We start from the raw sequence: 19,955 nt of genomic DNA, 5'->3' as shown, positions 1-19,955 counted from the left end.
CTGAGCTGAACCCGCAATTACAGCAGCATGGGCTGAGGATCTAACTAGTATGGGACCAACACTAACACACCATGGACATGCACACTGAGCATGCATGTATTCTGAATGGGGAGAGGAGAAAGCCACTGGCAGTAGCTTATATACATTGAGAACGAAACGATCGGACAAGATGAAATTCAACAGCTCAATCCTTCTTTTCAACCCCATATTTGCTGAAAGCTGAAATTCTCTCCATATACATTAGACGGTCAGCTGCTCCAACCAAAATCTGAGGGCTTGGTCAACAAATCTTGCATGGCCAACTTTCTACTAAAGGATGAAAACAGTGTTTTCCTTGCAAATAAAAATAACTTGAAGCCACGGATCTACTTTTTGCTCGGTGAGGTAGGTCATGACAAAGGAGGATGTGTTCCAACAAACAATATAGAATTAAAGGGATTCTGTCATGAGATTTGAGGCCTATAACCTAAACATATGGCCAGGTCCCTACTAATACCCTGAATCCGAAACAGACCTTATTAAATGTGCCTGTGGCTCTATTAGCATATAAAACAGGTTTTTATAACCTGTCATTCCCCTACCTAATGTGTCCAAGGGGACGTCTCATCATGCAGGGTGCCCGGCTGCAGCCATCTCCGTCTGGTGCCCAGCGCCGCCTTCCTCACCTCCGCAATCCTCCGGTCCCTCAGGTTATGCCTAGTGCGCACGAGTGGGATCTGGCAGAGGGACCGGACGATTGCGGAGGCGGGGCTGAGGTTAGGAAGGCGGCGATTTCAATTGGGAAGGCGGCGCTGGGCACCAGACGGAGATGGCTGCAGCCGGGCACCCTGCATGATGAGACGTCCCCTTGGACACATTAGGTAGGTGAATGACAGGTTATAAAAACCTGTTTTATATGCTAATAGAGCCACAGGCACATTTAATCAGGTCTGTTTCGGATTCAGGGTATTAGTAGGGACCTGGCCATATGTTAAGGTTATAGGCCTCAAATCTCATGACAGAATCCCTTTAAGGCTTTCTGTTCAAATGGGACAAAAACTGCCAGAAAGCAGCATGTGGTAATCCTCCTGTTTCCATCCGTGTACGCACGATATCACTATTTAGGCAGTGAACATGTATATACGTGTAAGGTAAACTGCTGGGTTTTCTAGGACATCACTGATAGCTACTATTCTCACTTAAAGAGGTTCTACACTTTGTTTTAACTGATGATCTATCCTCTGGATAGATCATCAGCTTCTAATCGGCGGGGGTCCGACACCCGGGACCCCCGCCGATCAGCTGTTTGAGAAGGCAGCGGCGCTGGCAGTAGTGCCGCGGCCTTCTGACTGTTTACCGTTGGCCCAGTGACGTCACGACTAGTATCAACTAGTGTGGGCAGGGCTAAGCTACATTCAAGTGAACAGAGCTTAGCCCCGCCCACGCTAGTTGATACTAGTCGTGACGTCACTCGGCCAGTGGTAAACAGTGAGAAGGCCTCGGCACTGCTGGAGCGCCGCTGCCTTCTCAAACAGCTGATCGGCGGGGGTCCCGGGTGTCGGACCCCCGCCGATTAGAAGCTCGTGATCTATCCAGAGGATAGATCATCAGCTAAAACAAAGTGCAGAACCCCTTTAAGGCCTCATGCACATGACCATCTGTATTTTGTGGTCTGCAAATTGTGGATCTACAAAATACAGATACTGTCTGTGTTGTATCCACATTGTTTGAGGACCCATCGACTTAAATGGGTCCATGGACCTCATTTTGCGGTCAAGTATAGGACATGTTCTATCTTTTTGCGAAACGGACATACGGATGCGGAAAGCACACGGATCATCATGTCCGTTCCACAAAAAGAACGGATGTGATGAATGTTAATGGGTTCAGTTGGGTATGGATTCTGGACGTGTGTACCAGCTCGAATGTAGGTTTACTGACCCAAACACACTGCTGGAATACAGTCGTAATGTGTAAATCTGGCCGTGAAGGGGCACTGTAGTAGAAAAAAAATGTTAGATGTCATGAAAGAGTTTAAAAAACAGCTTATATTTACCTTAATGACCCTCAGCACTGCCCAATAATGCCTTGGTCCCGCTGCACTCCACTTCCTGCACCTGTCTGGACACAGCAGGAAATGCCTGGGAATGCTGCTCAGCCAATCACAGGCTGTAGCAATGACCCGCCTAATCCAGTGATTGGCTGGGCGGTATTCCCAGCCATGTCGCGACAGTAGGAAGGAGTGATGCAATGGGCACTGGGGAAACAGTAAGGAGAGTATAAGCAATGTTTTTGTTTTTTTTTATAACCATTCCAGGGCCATCATAGGTTTATTCCAGTAGAAAATAAAAAATATGTGGAGAAGTATTATTTCAGTGACAATATTAAAGGGGTAGGCCACTCTTTACTTTCATATTATGTGATGGAAATAGCAAATAAAGCCACCCACTATTATAGGGTCTGTAGATCTCCACCTCCATCCTTGGCATCCTGACCCCAATTTCCCACTATACAGTACTCCCTTTCTGAACATGGCTGCTCATGGAGGTACACATGACCCTGTACAATCAGAGATGGCGATTGGAGCATAAAAGCTTGGGGATGTCGGTGCAGATCTTCTACAGACAGACACTATATTAGTCAGTGGCTCTCTGTGCCATTTACATTATGTGTGACAATAAAGACAGGGCGGCTGGCCTCTAAGTTTAATGCACAAACTATGAACCTTTTAGCATGAGAACTTCAGAAAGTAGTAACTTCCACATGGCATTAATGTGATATGTGACCTCATATGTACAGTCTTTATTTAAACATGTGAAAAGCTCAGATGTCTGTTGCAAGACTGAATCTTCACCTACACAGCAAAGCTTCCAAAAGTTTTACAGCTGGCAACATCCAATGCCTAGAGATACAAGGTAACCGAAACCTGTGAGGTCTGTGAAGAAGACTGTAGCTTTAAATATCCATTTGAAGTGTTGAGTTACATACAGGCCATGAATATTTCACAAGGGTCAGGCATGGCTGCAGCAAGTGTGTGACCGGGTTTATATGTTGTTTTAGTAACTGGATTACACCCAACGGTAATTTCCTTTTCGTGAGTCCTCCACGATGGCACTATAGCGAGATGACTCTCCTTCATCCAGGCAGGAACAGGAAGAATAAATTTGACCGACAGCCTAGTATATATACTGCATTTTTCATCCTATAAGATGCACTTTTTTCTCCCCAAAAGTGGAGAAAGTGGGGGAAAATGGCAGTACGTCTTATAGGGCAAATACTAATGAGTGCTTCCATGGAAGCTCTCATTAGTACAGTAGGATCGGGGAACGGTGAATACAGTGCTCCTTCTGCTGCAATTACTCACCGCTCCCTTGTCTTCTTCTGTGCTGTGACCTGATGTGTCTTATAGGGCAAAAAATATGGTATATATATATATTGATATATTTTGGGGTGGGAAATTACCAGTAAGTGTAATCGAGTTTTTCCATTTCACCCTCTGACGGCACTGCAGTGAAATATACCAGATTACCTAACTAGGGTGGGACTATAGCCTGCAGAACCTTCTTGTGAAACGCCAAGTCCTGTTATAAATTATCATTAATCCTGTACTGTTTTACAAACGTATGTGGATTTGACCATGTTCCAGCCTTGCAGATTTGTTCTATGTGCAAGTGATCTCCGCCCAAGAGGCTGACACTGCTCTAGTGGAATGAGCCCTTAGCTTTTCTGGAGGATCTTTATCAATTGATTTATAGGCTTCTCAAATACACAGAGTTATCCAACTCTTTCAGGCTCCGAATTCTTTATTAGCTCCCTGGAACTGAACAGAAAGATAATCAGGGTTCCTGCATACCTTAGGGTACTTCCACACTAGCGTTGTGAAGATCCGGCAGGCAGTTCCGTTGATGGAACTGCCTGCCAGATGCAGAAATCCGTATGCAAACATATCTTTTTTACGGATTCGGTAGACTTATTCATTGAAATACCAGATCCGTCTTTCCAGTATCATCCGGAATAACGGATCCGGTCTAAAAAAATTTTAAAGCTAGAAAGATCTGCGCATGCACAGACCGGAAAACCGGATCCGGCAATTTCCGGAACACTTGGTACCGGATGCGGCATTAATACATTTCAATGGAAATAAATGCCGGATCCAGCAAGTTGCGGTATTTTGTCCGGTCAAATACTGTACAAGGGACAGAACGGAAGACATTCTGATTGCTTTCCATTCAGAATGCATTGGGACAAGACTGGTGCATTTTTTTCGGTATTGAGACCCTTTACCGGATTTTAATAGCGCAAAAGAATAACGCTAGTGGGAAAGTACCCTTAGTAGCCTCAAAATATTGTAAAACGCAACGTCCTAAAATGCAACTTAAGAGATATATCCGTCAAAGGTTCAAAAGGAGAACCCATAAGACCTTATGGTACCAGGTTTAAATTCCAAGGAGGAACAATCTATCTTCCCCTTTCAAAAACCTGATTATCCAAGGATGATCAGCGATGCTGTCATCAAATACATAACTCAAAGCCGCAATCTGAACACCCAAGGTATTAGGACGCAAACCTTTGGCTAAACCTGTCTGAAAAAAGAAAAAAAAAAATTGACAGAATAGAAAATGCTTCTGGAGAAAGCTGGGACTATGAGTACCACAAGCAGTATCTATGCCAAACCTTAGAATAAATTCTAGAAGTGATCCCCTTCCTGCTTGCTGATATGGCATTACTTTATCTGAAAGGTCCTTAGCTCTGAGGGTTACCCTTTCAGATTCCAACCTGCTAAAAGTAGAATCTCTACTCATGGGTGAAAAACGGGTCCCTGGGAGAGAAGATCTTTGATCCACGGAAGGATCCAAGGACCTTGTAGTGACATCAGCTTCAGGGGGGAAAACATGACTTCTTGGGCCTTAGAGAAGCAATTAGGAGCTTTCTTTCAAATTTTTGCTGCAATGACTCGGAGGTCTCACAGTGGTCAGACCCCACTGATCAGACACTTATCCCTTATCCTGTGGATAGAAGATATAGGGTGTGTCCCACTGAATATACACTCACATGCTGCATTTTTGCCACTGTGGTAGCTTTTCGCAAAGGCTAGATGTTAAGCTGGCCATACACATTAAATGTATATAGGCTGAATCCTTGGACTGGTCGATCGTCTAACGTGTATGGAGGCATCCCAGCTCTCCTGTGACACCACATGTTGGGGAATATAAGAATCGGCCTCTTGGACTTCCAAAATGCTTCATTCTAACAGTGGCTTACTCCTCTCTCCATATTCACAAAACATGCATATACACGACTAGGAGAGACAAGCATCTTACGTGTTTAGCCAGATCTTTGGCTCTGTACACACTGGCACTATCAGGTTTTCTTTAAATGGGTATTTCCATTTCGGCCTTTCAGAGCCAAGATGGGAATAACCAAAGTAAACTCCAGGCAGGAGTAGCCGACATGCTGAAAAATTTGTGGCTGGCACTCCACTGTTTCTGTAACTTGAATGAAAGGCCAAGATTGAAGTAACCCTTTAAAGCGGTTGTGCAGGAATACATGATTTCTAATAGGTTCCGGCACCCTGCCTTCCTGACTGAAAGGATCATAATTACCTGCTCCTTGCTGCTACGGTCCTTTGTGCGGACTCCAACTTCTCCATCTTCTGGTCCAGGGTTTGATTTTTTTTTTTTTCCACAACATAATCACCTGATCCTCTTCAGACAACCGCTGGCTTCAGCAGTAATGTGTCCACAAGAGATGTCACCGCTGAAGCCAGTGGTTGGCTGAAGAGGATCAGGTGCCGCAGAGATAGAAAACAAACTCCCGAACCAGAGGATGAAGATGCGGGAGCCAGAGTGGAGTAGAAGAGCGGCTGGTGACAGGTAATTATGATCCTTTCAGTAGGGGAGGCAGGCTGCCGGCACCCGTTAGAAATCATGTATTCCTGGATAACCTCTTTAAAGATTCGGGTATTTTAGCACATGCGGACTGTCAGACCTATTCTACATTTAATAGTGAATAGGGTCAATCAGGATTACATTGCTGCTTATGTATGTGGTGAGAAGTCCTACACCACTATTGCTATGTGGGGACTTATCCTAATGGTTTGCCTTTACAGAACCATAAGTGATCGGTTTGCCTTCACAAGAACAGCATGTGAAGAGATACAGTGCTGGATAGCTGCCATGAGCCTGGTCGACACTATGCCAGGAAAGATGTCACATGATTCTATTAGTTATGCTATGAAATGTCTTCTACTCAGCTGCTTCTTAGCTGGAGGGCTCGAGAAGACTTGCGCAATAAAACCACCAACTTCTCTTATCCACAAGGATAATAGCTTCGCTGTGCAAAGGTGATGCGTACTTCGCAATTAAACTAGAGCTGCCAGGAAAGCTTAAGAAACCATGAGGCACTTGGATTCACTCATTGTAACAACTAATCCCACTTTTTAACCCGTTGCAGAACAATCCCAGTAATAAACTTGAAGGGCAATGAATAAGTCAAACTTTACTCTGATCAGGGACCTCCAAGAGGGTGTTGCACATCACCAGCCTCTGTAAGAACTCCAAAGACTAAAGACAAGCCACCATTAAAGGTGACTCCGTTTTGAGAAAACTTTTGATATGTCATACAGACATATCAAAAATTATGATCAGTGGGGGTCTGAGTGATGAGACCCCCACAGATCCCTAGAATGAGAAGATGCACTTGCATATCTTCGCTCTCTCTCCCCCTCTGACTTTTTACTGAGTCCATCCTGCTTCCCCTCCTGCAGCGAGGAGAGAGAGCACAATATGCAAGCTCTTCTCCCTCCTCATTCTAGGGATCAATGAGAGTTTTAGAACTCAGCCCCCCACTGATCATAACTTTTGATATGTCATAAGACGTAGTAAAACTTTCTCAAAACTAAGTGACCGTTTAAAAGGGCATCAGTCAGCAGATTTGTACCTATGAAACTGGTGGACCTGTTACATGTGCGCTTGGCAGCTGATGGCATCTGTGTTGGTCCCGTGTTCATATGTGTCTGCATTGCTGAGAAAAATAAAGTTCTAATATATGCAAATGAGCCATTTGGAGCAACGGGGGCGTCGTCTTTACTCCTAGAGGCTCAGCTCTCTCTGCAACTCGTGCCCTATGCATTTTGATTGACAGGGCCAGGCCGTGATTATGTCTGACCCGGACTTCTCCTACAGTCAAAGTGAGGTAGTTGCAGAGAGAGCAGAGCCTCTAGGTGTAAAGGCAATGCCCCAATGTTGCTCCTAGAGGCTAATTTGCATATATTAAAACATCATTTTTCTCAGCAATACGAGCACATATGAACATGGGACCAACACAGATGCCTTCAGCTGCCAAGCGAACATGCAGCAGGTTAGCCTGTCAAATAGGTACAAATCTGCTGACAGACGCCCTTTAATGGCTACCAGGAAAGTAACAGGAAATTGGATTTATCTGCCATCCTTCAGATTCACTGATCTAGCACAGAGCGACAACAGGCTAGAAAACACTACTTCATTCCCCACTTGCTCTTGTTCTACAATGTATAAGGCATGTGGGGGTTCATGTGAAGTCCCTTGTCTGTATTATTTGCCTCTTCTTGTCGTTAAAAAGTGAAGGAGAAAGTGGAAAAGCAAAAAAAAAAAAAAGTGAGAAGAGGAGAGAGCAGGAAGCACATGAAGACAGAATAAAAAACATTTCAGAAGACATTGAAATCTAAGCTGGCATTTCACTTACCCTGGAGAGTTTTCCCCAGGCCCTGGCCGAGTTTCCACCCATGCTTCTGCAGCAAGCGATGTCCGATGTTATCCTGATGGATTGGGGAGAGAAGGAGTGGGAGAAAAAAAAAAACACGAAAATATTCCAGTAATAAAATTGGCCCTCCCTCCCCTCTGTTACTGAATATCCACCAGTGATCAAGTTTTGTGAAAACTGAGTCATGCGATAAAAAGTATATATATATATATATATAATAAACCGGTAGCTTGACCATCTCCAAGGAAGTAAGAAAAAATAAATAAAAGAAATAAAATCTAGTGTATGGTGACATAAAACACTGTGCTCCCTATACTATGGGCTTCTCATAAAATGGTGGCACGCCTAGTGGCCCTCCGGGGGCAAGTCATCTGAAGAACACTTCTTAAAATGCTGTGGTGTGTGGTGGGAACATACGTGGATATGAGTCCAATATGAAACGGAGAAAACACAGAGCAAAGGACAAACATCTATCCATCACCTGGAGCGCAAGGCAGATGCCTTCCCACAGAGAGCCAACAAGAGGACAGGGTGGGGGGTGGGGGGGTTATTAAATGAATCATTCTTTACTACTGAAATATATGCTTGGATCTATGCAAAATTAGAGATATGCAACCAATGAACTCCCCGGCACCATAGGCGCTGCTGTACAATCATTTTAGCGGATGATAAAGTGAGAAGGTAAACCTAATGATTGCCGGGATCATGGGCGGAGCAGGGTGGGGGTCTCATTAGCTCTCGATGGGACAGCACACCCAATTTTCTGGGACATTTTCAAACATCAAGATTGTGGGAGAAGCCATAGTAGCAAAGTAGATTACGGAGGTAGATACCCGCTGGCTTCCAACAAGCTTCCTTCATTACATTCTCTTTAACCCAGACGTAACTAAAAGCATGCAGCAAAATGTTATATATATTCTTTTTTTATTTCGGAAGAAACCATTGTGTTAGTGTTATTTAGGTAGAGGAATAATAATCATGGGGAGGGGGATAGAAGTAAACAGGAGATATACACCTGCAGGTCTGGCATTATGAGATGAGGATCATGAATGATTGCATAGCATCTAATGCATCGGGTGAGACAGGACTAGAACAGGGTTAACAGCCAAGGATGTTCAAGTGCAAATGATAAGGCAAAACAGAGGCAAGAGGAGAGGGGTGGGGGGTCCCAGCAGAGTGTCTCATCTCCCCTTTACACTATTAATTGATCGCTAGAAGATGGGTGAGCTTGAAGTGACCTTGAGCGGAGATGCACAAAACGGAGTGAACAAAGCCTATCGGGAGAACGCGTCTCCTTGAAACCTAAGTATAGGTGTGAGGCTACCGGTGATTAATGAGAGGACGACTGCATGCCGGTTACTTCTTTATACATTCGGCATACATGACTCCGCACATTGAGTCTGCAGACTGCAGCAGAGACAATACTTCTGAGCAATGATGATGGGGAGGCTTTACACGGCACAGGGAAGGGGGGGGGGGACAATAGAGAAAGGCCGAGGGAGGGGGAGCGGCGTGACTCATACTGCGGGGTGGAACATAGCAGGACATAGAAGGGAGTCTTGTTCGGCATTCCTATGCACAAAGGCGCATTGCAGACTGGCACGGTAAGGAGGTGTTGATAAGTACCCACTAAGAACTGCTACTACCGGGCTTGATGGTGATCCTAATCCACAGACCCTTCAAAAACAATTCCCACTGCACAGAAAATGAAGCAGAAATCCTATAAAAGGAGACCAATATGGTGCACAGCGATAGAAAATAGTGTACGCTGCCAATTTATTACAAAAACACCAAGTCTGCCAAGAAAAGGAACACAGCGCTCATTCCACATGACCGGAGAACGTCTGAATCAGGAAATCTAGAAAGGGCAGCAATAAAGAGGGAAATCCCTCGGTAACCTATAGGTATTATTAGGCACTTTATAACCCTCCTGCCGGCATATGGCTCAGCTCTTTGCAGGTATTAATAATGGCTCAAGAAAAATGCACAACCACGGGCAATGTCCGTGGAATGACCACTAGATGACACTTGGCTAAAACTACACGAGACAGTACAAAAGGCCTGAGAAAACTAAGAAAGTCACATCCGACTGTCAGTCCTGCAAAACATAGCACCTGACCCCTCCTTAAAGAGGATCTGCCCATTTTAGGGAAGAAACTCAAGTTCTGTGCTCGTTCTTTTTTCATCTGGTCTCATCTACAGGTTGGAGCTCCAGCTGTTTGGCAAGGTTTTGACTAGTTACTGGTGCTCAGAAGGTGACAGGCTTCTCTGCAGGCAGCATATAGCTACATATCCAATTCTAAAAACCTCTTTTTAGAGTTTGTACCACACAATTTCAAACGCAGTGCATAGCCACTAGGGGGAGCTGAGGAGCCAACTTCACACGGAGACATTTGAAGACAATCTCATCCACACTGAGAAAAGTTTCTCAGACAGAATCTGCAATTAATTCCACTGCATGACAATTTATCCTGCGGACTTCACACTTTGCAAAGCATAGGGCGAACTCTGCGGCAAAAATGCTATGAATTGTGGAACATAATTCACACCATTTGGCTTTGGCGTCTGCACTGGAAGATGGCGACCCGGGGGCCTTCTGTTGCACAGCGTGTAAGTTATAACACACAAGAAACAGATCAGGGGTTATCTGCAAATATGTTCACAAACTGGTCGGCCCCTTTAACTCTAGGCAGGGAATTTACAGCTCTAACAGAAAAACAGTGAGCCCTTAAAGTGGATTTAGATGTTACAATCATCGGGCAGATTGACGGGAACAAATCTGCCAGTCTAAATGTGCCGCCAATCACCCAGCGATACGCTGGTTCATCGGGTGATCCTGTCGTTCACGCAGGCACCTAAATAATCGTTTCTGGGCAGCAGATTGTGCCATCTAAACAGTGATCTGCTGCCCAGAAAGAATGCAGCCGTATGGGGACAAATGACCACTCGTCCTCATACTGTGGAGGTGATCGCCGCATGTAAATGCAGCTTTCTCCTCCGCTGAGCGAGCAGCCGATTGACGGGAAGGTTCCTTCCTGACGATCTGCTGCTCATTGCATACCATGATATATTCTACCATTAATCTGTACAGAACGTTAAGGCCCCATCTAAAGTGTATGGGGAGCTCCCGGCAGATAAAGTTGGGGGGGAGGGGGGGAGGATTGGGCAAAGTTCACCCAATCCTTTTATCCTCCCCAGAGGGTCAGAGGCGTTTGACAGTGGCTTTCTCCCCACTGATTAAACATAGGCGTTCGGCCAAACCGAAAGTGTATGGGGAATGTTGGGACGTAGTTGGGAGAGATCATTGGGCTATTCTCTATCTGGTAGAGAAAAAGGGCCTTCAACTTTTGGGTTGCAACTAGTGTTGAGCGAACTTGTTTTTTTAAGTTCGGCGTCTAAAGTCGCGTTATGGATTCCGCTACCACGGACCATAACGGAATTTAGAATCCATAATGTGATTCTTCGATAAGCCGAATTTTAGACGCCGAACTTAAAACATAAGTTCGCCCAACACTAGTTGCAAACTTGAGACGCATCTCGTTGCCTGCAGGTTACAACTGGATTAGAAAACCGGCTGCAGTCTGAACAGATCTTACAATAAGATAACTAAGGACCAGAGATGTATGAAGGGGCCACTTTTAATCCAGGGCCTAGAAATCTAGGGGAAATAAGCAATCGTAACCCGTAACAGGTATTTCAGAGCAACACTGGCAAAAGTGTGGCACCAAAAGACAGTCTGCTGGGAGGAGGGGAGGCACTCTGCTTGGACACAGGAAAGGTCACTATGAATTTTCTACAAGGTAGGTTAAAAAAGACAGACAAAATGGGGGAAGCATTGCTAGTTTCCAAAAGATAATACAAGTGGAGTGGAAAATACGAACCTGGCTTTAAAAACAGGGCTGTCAAAGGAACAATTAAATGTAACACAGTAAGAAACACAGATTTTTTTTTTTTGTATTTTTTATGTATTTTTTCTTGCATTGTCACCAAGCCACTGCTTGCAAGTTAAAGGCTTAATATAAAAGATAGGTGAAAGCAGGAATGTGAAATGAAAAGGCAGACAAAATAAAAGTTAAAAATAAAAAATAACAAAAATTGGTAATTCTGAGGGATGGACTGAGTGCTGGGGAGAACAGAGGAGAGGGGTTTGAAAGAAAGACAGGAGAATGGAGGAGTTAAAAGAAAAGGAAGGATGGCACGGAGGGGTGATGGATGCACCGGGCAGACATTTGCGTCACTTACAGAGCCAGTCAAGAGCAATGGCTGCTGGGGAAAAAAAAAAAGAATCCAGCCGTTTACACCTCTTACTAACGTACAGCCTCATCCCAACCACTAGGCTACTTTGTTCTCAACCCAGCCGGAGAGCATGAATCTGTTCAGCAGCAAGGCTGATGTGAGGTCTGCACTGTGTGAAGGACAGGGCGGTGGTACGGTCGCTGACATTATGCCTTCTTGGCAACTGCTCTCACAGCAGATACAATGGGGCAGCATTGTGTGCACTGCCCTGATACATGGAGCTCTTCTGCACAATAAACCTACTGTAACACAATATAGTGGCCGGGAATGTCTCTGACAATGCTGTACAGTGAAGGGAATGCTTCTGGATGGAGAACATGTAGGGCAGCTGTGACTAAAGGCACTGTGGCCATCAGATGACTGACAGCTGTGTGGACATGTGTGTCGGCCAAGTGCTGGAAGGAGCCATCAGACTGCAAGTGAACAGATGCCACCTCTATCCTGCGCTCCCCACTCCACCTCACCAGCTCTTGAGTGGGTGATAAGTTCAGCTCAGCGTGCTCTGCATTAAGAACTAAATGTTCACTGTGGGATTCTCATGCACAATGCAGGGCTGAGAGACCCTGATCAGCCCCTCGAAAACCAAACCCTGCAGCTCACTACAAGTTGACACCACCAAGGCCGGACAGAGAGGAAGCAGTGGAGTTAGGCTATGCCAAATGGCGCCCAACTTGCCGGGCAACAACCTTTCTTACTGCCGGCTGGCCCTCTGCTTGTTGCAAGTGTTGGTAGGGGCCTCTGGCAGTGGAAGGGTGAATGCCGGTCAAGCTGAGGCCAGACGGTCCCAGAGTCCACAGATCCTGCCAGCTGCACTCAGCAGTGAATTGAAGACTTCCCTTGTAATCCCTTCAGCTGAGCAGATACAACACCAGTTCCTCTAGGAAGCTACTCTGAAAGGGATGGGGATGTGCCACTGGCTCAATGCATTTAGCCCAATCAGATCTACTTTACCAGCTTTCTGCTATTATCAAGATACATAGTAACCTAGGTGAACCCTTTACAAACCAGGGGTGATTTTAGGCCTGCAGAAATCGCATAGTAAATCCATAACTAAAATGTGCACAGCAAAAATGGGCAAGGAGGCTCCAGGCATCATAAGGAGGACGGGCATGGAGGCCTCGGACATATGCATTAGGTCTGAGAGCCCAAGACTAGGATCTGTAGACTCATGGAGTAGAAGAGCCATAGCCCAACCCTGAACTCTTCCTCACAGGTATTGCTGCAGAGGTCGGCTAACACTTCCACAAACTCTCTCTGCCTGAGCATCTACATATGTCTCTAACTGTGACAAGGTAGGTACCCTAGGGAAGACTAAGGTATGACTGCTGACTGCTTTTAGAGCCTGGTAGAGATGAGGAGTAACAGTAAGGAGTCAGACAGCTGAATACAGTACGATGTTTTAGTCTCTAGATGTGGATATCTATGAGAAGTCCCAGACATGAACTTGACTTGAGATTTGATTACTTTCCTTTTTTTTTTTTTTCGGGAAGGGGAGGGGGGTTGGTTAGAGAATAACATTTGGAGGTCAGGTATTTGTTACCTCGTCCCTTTGAAGAAGCCGAGCGAAACGCGCGTTGGGGTGCGCTCACCTAGGCTCTAAGGTTTGTCCCCCATTACATGTTTACATGCCTGTTGTGGTTATTTGGGTTTCAGATAGATTTGGCACATGAGAGTGTCTGATTTTTTTGATACTGATATCATATATTATTTCCACTTATAACATTGTCAGGCCATTAGGAGGGGTGCATTAAGGGGGTACAGTGATCCGGTGTAACCTTGGTGTGGCGCTGCAAAACACAGACCCCGGAGGCAGGCCCCCCCCTGGTCAGACAAGATTAGGGCATGTTCTATTTTTTTGCGGGGCTGTGGAATGGACTTTTGCAGACCCACTGAAATGAACGGGTCCGTATCCAATCTGCAAAAAACAGGGATCAGTTATGGACTGAAGCTATGGCTGTGCGCATGAGCCCTAAGGCCTCATGCACAAGACCAAGTATCAGTGTCTAATCCTCATTTTTTGCGGACTGCACACAGACCCATTCATTTCAATGGGTCTGCAAAAAATAAGACCACATACGGATGTCATCGGTGTTTTAGGGACAGCAAAACTGATACGGTTATGTGCACGAGGCCTAACTATGAGACAAGCAACGTAAGGCTTGTAGGGATCGGGAGATGTCTGTGTGACCTACACTACACCACCTGCTGTGAAATTACAACTCCCGACATGCTCCATTCACTTCTGTGGGAGTTCCAGGAACATTCGAGCAAGAGGGCATGCTGGGAGTTGTACTTTCACAACAGTTTGAGAGCCAGAGGTTTCCCACTACTGGCTTAGGGTGTATGCGGCAGATTTATTGCAGAAATTTATGCGACTCTCATATTTATGCGAATGGGTCATGCAGAATTCCAAGTGCTTGCTGCTGAAACAAACCCATTCAAATCAATGGAACAGATTTTTGAGTCATAGAAACTTCTTCAAGAAATGTAACGTGTGAATACGCCCTTAATCAAGACCCCGATAACAGGAAAGTCTACTTTCACACTCGCGTTTTGGCTTTCTGTTTGTGAGATCTGTTCAGGGCTCTCATAAGTGGTCCAAAACGGATCAGTTTGCATTCTAATGCATTCTGAAAGGAAAAGGGTCCGCTCAGAATGCATCAGTGTACCTCCGTTTTGTCTCCATTCCGCTTTGGTGGTGTCTGTCTGATGAAATTGAGCCAAACGGATCCGTCCTGGCACACAATGTAAGTCAATGGGGACGGATCCGTTTTCACTGACACAATCTGGCACAATAGAAAACGGATCCGTCCATTGACTTTCAATGGTGTTCAAGACGGATCCGGCTTGGCTATGTTAAAGATAATACAAACGGATCCGTTCAGAACGAATGCAGATGGCCGCATTATCTGAACGGATCCGACCATGACGGATACGCACAAAACGCGAGTGTGAAAGTAGCCTAAGCTGTCATGTATGCTTCGTAATAAAATTACGAACAGCTTTCAAACATTATATGACCCTTTTTCACCTGCAGGACGCCAATCGGCTAGTGTAGCAGGGAAGTATACGATACAATGCCAACCAAGGGTACAGGCAGAACTCATCACTACCCAGTAGCTAACTGTATACTGTATGGCTAGTCTGCTACGTGCTGCCTGTCCATGTGTGAAGCGGTGTCCTCCTCTGCAGCATTACCTTGTGCGTACTGTAGCTAGCAACATGCCAGCACATAGCAGAGAAAGGGAATATACTATATACACACACACATATATATATATATATATACAGTGGTGTTCACTGGACCATAACAGAAAGGAGAAGGGTAGAGGAAAGTAGTCCTAGAGTATTAACCCCTTCACTGCTGGTGGGAGCAGCAACACCGCACATTGCCAGACCCTCTAGCAGTGAGCGGATAGAAGAAAAAAAATAAAAATAAAGGAAATGTATAAATATATATATAAAAAATAAAAAGATAAAAAAATAAAAAAAAGGCAGAGCGTGCAATACAAACCAGGTCATGAGCAGCTTAGCTAATATTGGGATCAACTGCTGTGGAAGAGAAAGGCCAGATAGGGCCAAAGTTGTGTAAAGTTCTGTATTACCATCTACACACAGACACACGCACAAACACAACACAGACCTACACTTCGGCAGGCAGATGCACAATGCTCCTTAGCCAGGTTTGCAGCGCTCGGGGAAGCCTTTTTTGCGACTAGAGCACGTGCTGCCCCAGCCTCATTCGTCAAGAAGTTGTGCTTTTAAAAGCAGACCGGTTATACACAAAGACCTGTCCACATGAAAAACACAAAACCGGGATCAAGCCCGTACACCAAGCTGAAAATACAAGCATTGGAGCATAAGAGGATGAGGCGTCAGGCAGAACCAGAGATCCATGAGCTTTCCAATCATAGTACATGTCTTATGGGAAACCGAGCTGTCATTTGGGCCAGCACCCAAGGGGGCAAGAATAAATCACTGGTTCAGACTGCATGGTCCAGCTGAGGTTCAATGTGCATTTTACCTGCATTAGACTCATCACATACACATAGTGGAAGCAGACTTTCTTGTTTTGGGGCGGGGGAGGGGTGTGTGAAGGAGAAGTATCTCAAGGCTCCTCCAGCAAGAGGGTGACATGTGGAGTACTGTTAAGATGCCCATACACATTAGTATAAAGCTGATGATCAAATGGTGCAACTTCAACCAGAACAATGGTTCATTAGATGAAATTTAAAAATGAACCGGTCACAGACCGCCATCATCTGGGAAGCTTAACATTTTCCTTTTATAGTTGCTAGTTCACGAGTGATCTTTCCTTCACCTGCTGTCACTGAGAATGAATGGCCTGTCTGGAGTAAAATGTGTATGGCTGCGTGTGCGCAACCATCGTTCAACCATCACCCAATTTCTATCTAGAAATGTATGGCCACCTTAAAGCTCGCACACGGTCTGCATCCACCATGTATAAGTGACACAGCCATATATAGGTGGAATTTGCCAGACTGGGCTAAATATACCCATTTTTTCCTGGGCTATCCTAAATTAAAAAAATGAAGCATGCCCTAACCTTTTGAGAATAATGCAGAGCTCTTTCAATACTGAAGGGCCAAATCACAAAAGAAAAAAAAAGAAAAACCACCAATGCCTGTTTAAAAGGCTGAAAACCTACATCTCCTAAACTCTAGCTCTTATCTTGTTGGGCAAACAGAAAGGAACAATGGTAGAAAACGCCTGCCCAAAGTGCCTTTTCTTACCGATTCAATGGGCTTGTCCAGAGAGGCTTGTTCAATCTCCAGATGTCCATCCTCGTACTGGTCAAAATGGTTACCCTAAAAGACAAAAACAGGACAATGTCACAAGAAATTCACTTTTTTCTTTTAATGTTTCCACAAAAGGATTTCTGATCATAGACTTATGGCATATTGATATAGCTTAATCGTCCAATATCATTAGGGTACGACCACACGGCATGGTTATGCGTGTCTTGTGACACGGCCATGCTGCTGAAAGCGCCACAGCGTCCTCTGATTAAACCGAGACCAAACTGTTCAGTGGATCTGTATTGTTAATGGCCACACAGCCATTGTCAGTACAGTGGGGTCTCATTATTGTAATTAGAGGCTACTGTGTGGCCCTTTTGGCTGCATGGTACTGGAAAGGAGCATGGCCATGTCACACAACCGCACCACGTGGTTATACCCTAAAGCTCACCATTCACACACTTTCTCGGCCGAGAACTGCAGGTTTGGCCGACACACTAAGGCCAAGTTCACACGAACGTTTTTTGTGCGAGTGTACAGGCCGTTTTTTTGTGGTCCCTATACGGAACCATTCATTTCAATGGTTCCGCATTAAAAACTGAATGTGTTCCGTAAACATTCCGTTTCCGTTCAAAGATAGAACATGTCCTATATTTGGCCAGAAATCACGTTCCGTGGCTCCATTCAAGTCAATGGTTCCGCAAAAAAAAACGGAACACATACGGAAAATCCATCCGTATGTCTTCCGTATCCGTTCCGTTTTTGCTGAACCATCTATTGAAAATGTTATGCCCAGCCCAATTTTTCTATGTAATTACTGTACATGGCATACGAAAAAACGGAACGTAAAAACGGAAACACAATGGAACTCAAAAACGGAACAACGGATCCGTGAAAAACGGACCGCAAAAAACTATAAAAGCCATACGTTCGTGTGAACTAGGCCTAAGGCTACTTTCACACCAGCGTTTCCCCTTTCCGCTATTGAGTTCCATCATAGGATCTCAATAGCGGAGGAAAACGCTTGTTTTGTCCCCATTGATTGTCATTGGGGACAAAACTGAACTGAAGGGAACGGAGTGCACCAGAAAGCAGTCCATTCCGTTTCATTGCGTTCCCATGACGCACACAAAAGCACTGCCAGCAGCGTTTCTGAGTGCATCCTGGGATGCGGAGCAAGACGGGTCCGTCATGACTCACAATGTAAGTCAATGGTGATGGATCCGTTTTCTCTGACACAAAAGAAAACGCATCCGTCCCCCATTGACTTACAATGGTTTTAGAAACTGATTCGTTATTGCTATGTTAAGGATAATACAACTGGATCCGTTCATAATGGATGCAAACGGTTGGCTAATCCATGACTGATGCAGCAAAAACGCAGATGTGAAAGTATCAGATGATGTCAGGAGACAAGGACCGGGCAAAATGATTATTTTTGCTCAAGTAGTAGATTAGTCGTCAGTAGAACTGTGTGGCAGCAGCTTTCTCCACTCTCCCCATAGCATACACAGACCCGTTTGGCCGAGCCAAGTGTCCATGTGTATGGGGAAGTCGGGAGGGAGATGGGAGAGATAGCTGCCGACAGCTACTAAACATGTATGGCCAGATTTAGGGTGGTCTGTATTCTGCCCAATGAGCTGCAGACACAACTCGATGTCACATGCTCTTGGTGGGAATCTTCCATATAGTCTCCGCTCCATGATTTCATTATGAGGGCTGTTCTACCTCATTCTTCTAGAGGGAAGATAATACCAAGAGTCTTGGTTAGAGATTTATTTTCTGCTATAACCGACCATTACCAATGGGACAACCTCAAGAGCCACAGGCGCAAACGAAAGGGGAATGCTTGTGTGTGCGCCACCAGTGGGATCACTGCGAGGACGAAGCAGCTGGGATGACTTTTCGCAGGGATATTTTGTCAGCGCACAGCATGTGATCTCAGCCTCCTACTCAGCAATTAAAAACACAAGCGAAGGAGGCTATTTTTCCAAATGACGTTCAGGACAAGAATCTGCAGATGGTTTCAGCATGCTCACAATCTGGAGTCGAATGAGCACCCAGAAAGGCAACCACATGAGATAGGAGAAAAGGTATAAATCAGGAAATACATCATCAGGGTCATCATTTCATTATGGGGTCTGTTCTACCATCACATTCTTCTCATTCGGGAATATAATCAGTTTCACCAAGTGCTGATGGGGCTTCTAGTTCCCAAGAAGCAATAAAGGGTGAAATGTAGCATTCAACCCGTACAGAAAGTTGCAAACCCTCTGTTTGCAACTTTTTTTAATGCCACTGTCACAAAATTGTCACAAGTGGTGTTTGTGCTGCCCTTTGCCACTTTCCAAAAAGTGGGCAAGGGGAGAGTGGGGCCAGCGGGCCAGACATATCTGCATTTACGCCAGTATTTTAGGCGTGAATTGTGCCACAAGCGCCACGTGGCAAAATGTTGCATTTTAGGCTCCACCCCCTTTCCGCTAAGCCCTAATCTCCTATCAAGCATATTAAAAGAGTGTAGGAATCCTAGATGCACCAATCTGTGCCACTTTTTAGACAGGTCTCGTGGCGCAGACACATTAGTACATTGATTTCTTTATGCTATGACTGACCATTAGAAAAGCAACTACAGGAGATATGAGAAAACACATCATAAATGGTATACAGCACTACAGAAAGTAATATTTACACAAACTATAGTAATTAGGCTACTTTCACACTCACGTTTGGTGCAGATCCGTCATGGATCTGCACAAACGCATCCGTTCAGATAATACAACCGCATGCATCCGTTCAGAACGGATCAGTTTGTATTAGGGCTGCACGATATAGGAATTTTGTGCGATTGCGATTAGGGCCCTAAAAATTGCGATAACGATATGCGATATTTTAAGGGAATTGTGCTAGAGGTCTATTTGCTTGGATTTTCCCATATGAGCCGCTGACGCGGCTGGGTATGACAGTTATGGGGTGGATCTGTGGAGGACGCGCTGTTATGGGGTGGATCTGTGGAGGACGCGCTGTTATGGGGTGGATCTGTGGAGGACGCGCTGTTATGGGGTGGATCTGTGGAGGACGCGCTGTTATGGGGTGGATCTGTGGAGGACGCGCTGTTATAGGGGATGTGTGCTATGACACATAGGGCCATGAGGGGGGCCAGCATAAGACATATAGCATCTT

The 19,955-nt window shown here is 45.2% G+C and overlaps 1 protein-coding gene across 3 annotated transcripts in view; it reads right to left on the bottom strand.

Moving 5' to 3' along the window:
• GPATCH8 (G-patch domain containing 8) overlaps positions 1–19,955 on the bottom strand; it is a 74,194-nt gene that overhangs the window by 20,259 nt on the left and 33,980 nt on the right. Inside the window, exons 2-3 of one of the 3 annotated variants that reach the window (XM_040435879.1) lie at positions 16,770–16,844; positions 7,702–7,774 (exon numbers count right to left, since the gene is read on the bottom strand). In XM_040435879.1, coding sequence (XP_040291813.1) covers positions 7,702–7,774; positions 16,770–16,844 — 148 coding nt within the window. Of the gene's footprint in view, positions 1–7,701; positions 9,815–16,769; positions 16,847–19,955 lie in introns of those variants that run through there. The other 2 variants (XM_040435880.1, XM_040435878.1) reach the window with 2 other exon arrangements.

This window comes from Bufo bufo, chromosome 6, assembly GCF_905171765.1.
Source record: "Bufo bufo chromosome 6, aBufBuf1.1, whole genome shotgun sequence".
NCBI classification, from domain to species: domain Eukaryota; kingdom Metazoa; phylum Chordata; class Amphibia; order Anura; family Bufonidae; genus Bufo; species Bufo bufo.
Note: the sequence above shows the minus strand (reverse complement) of the source record. Positions and strands in the feature narration are given on the sequence as shown.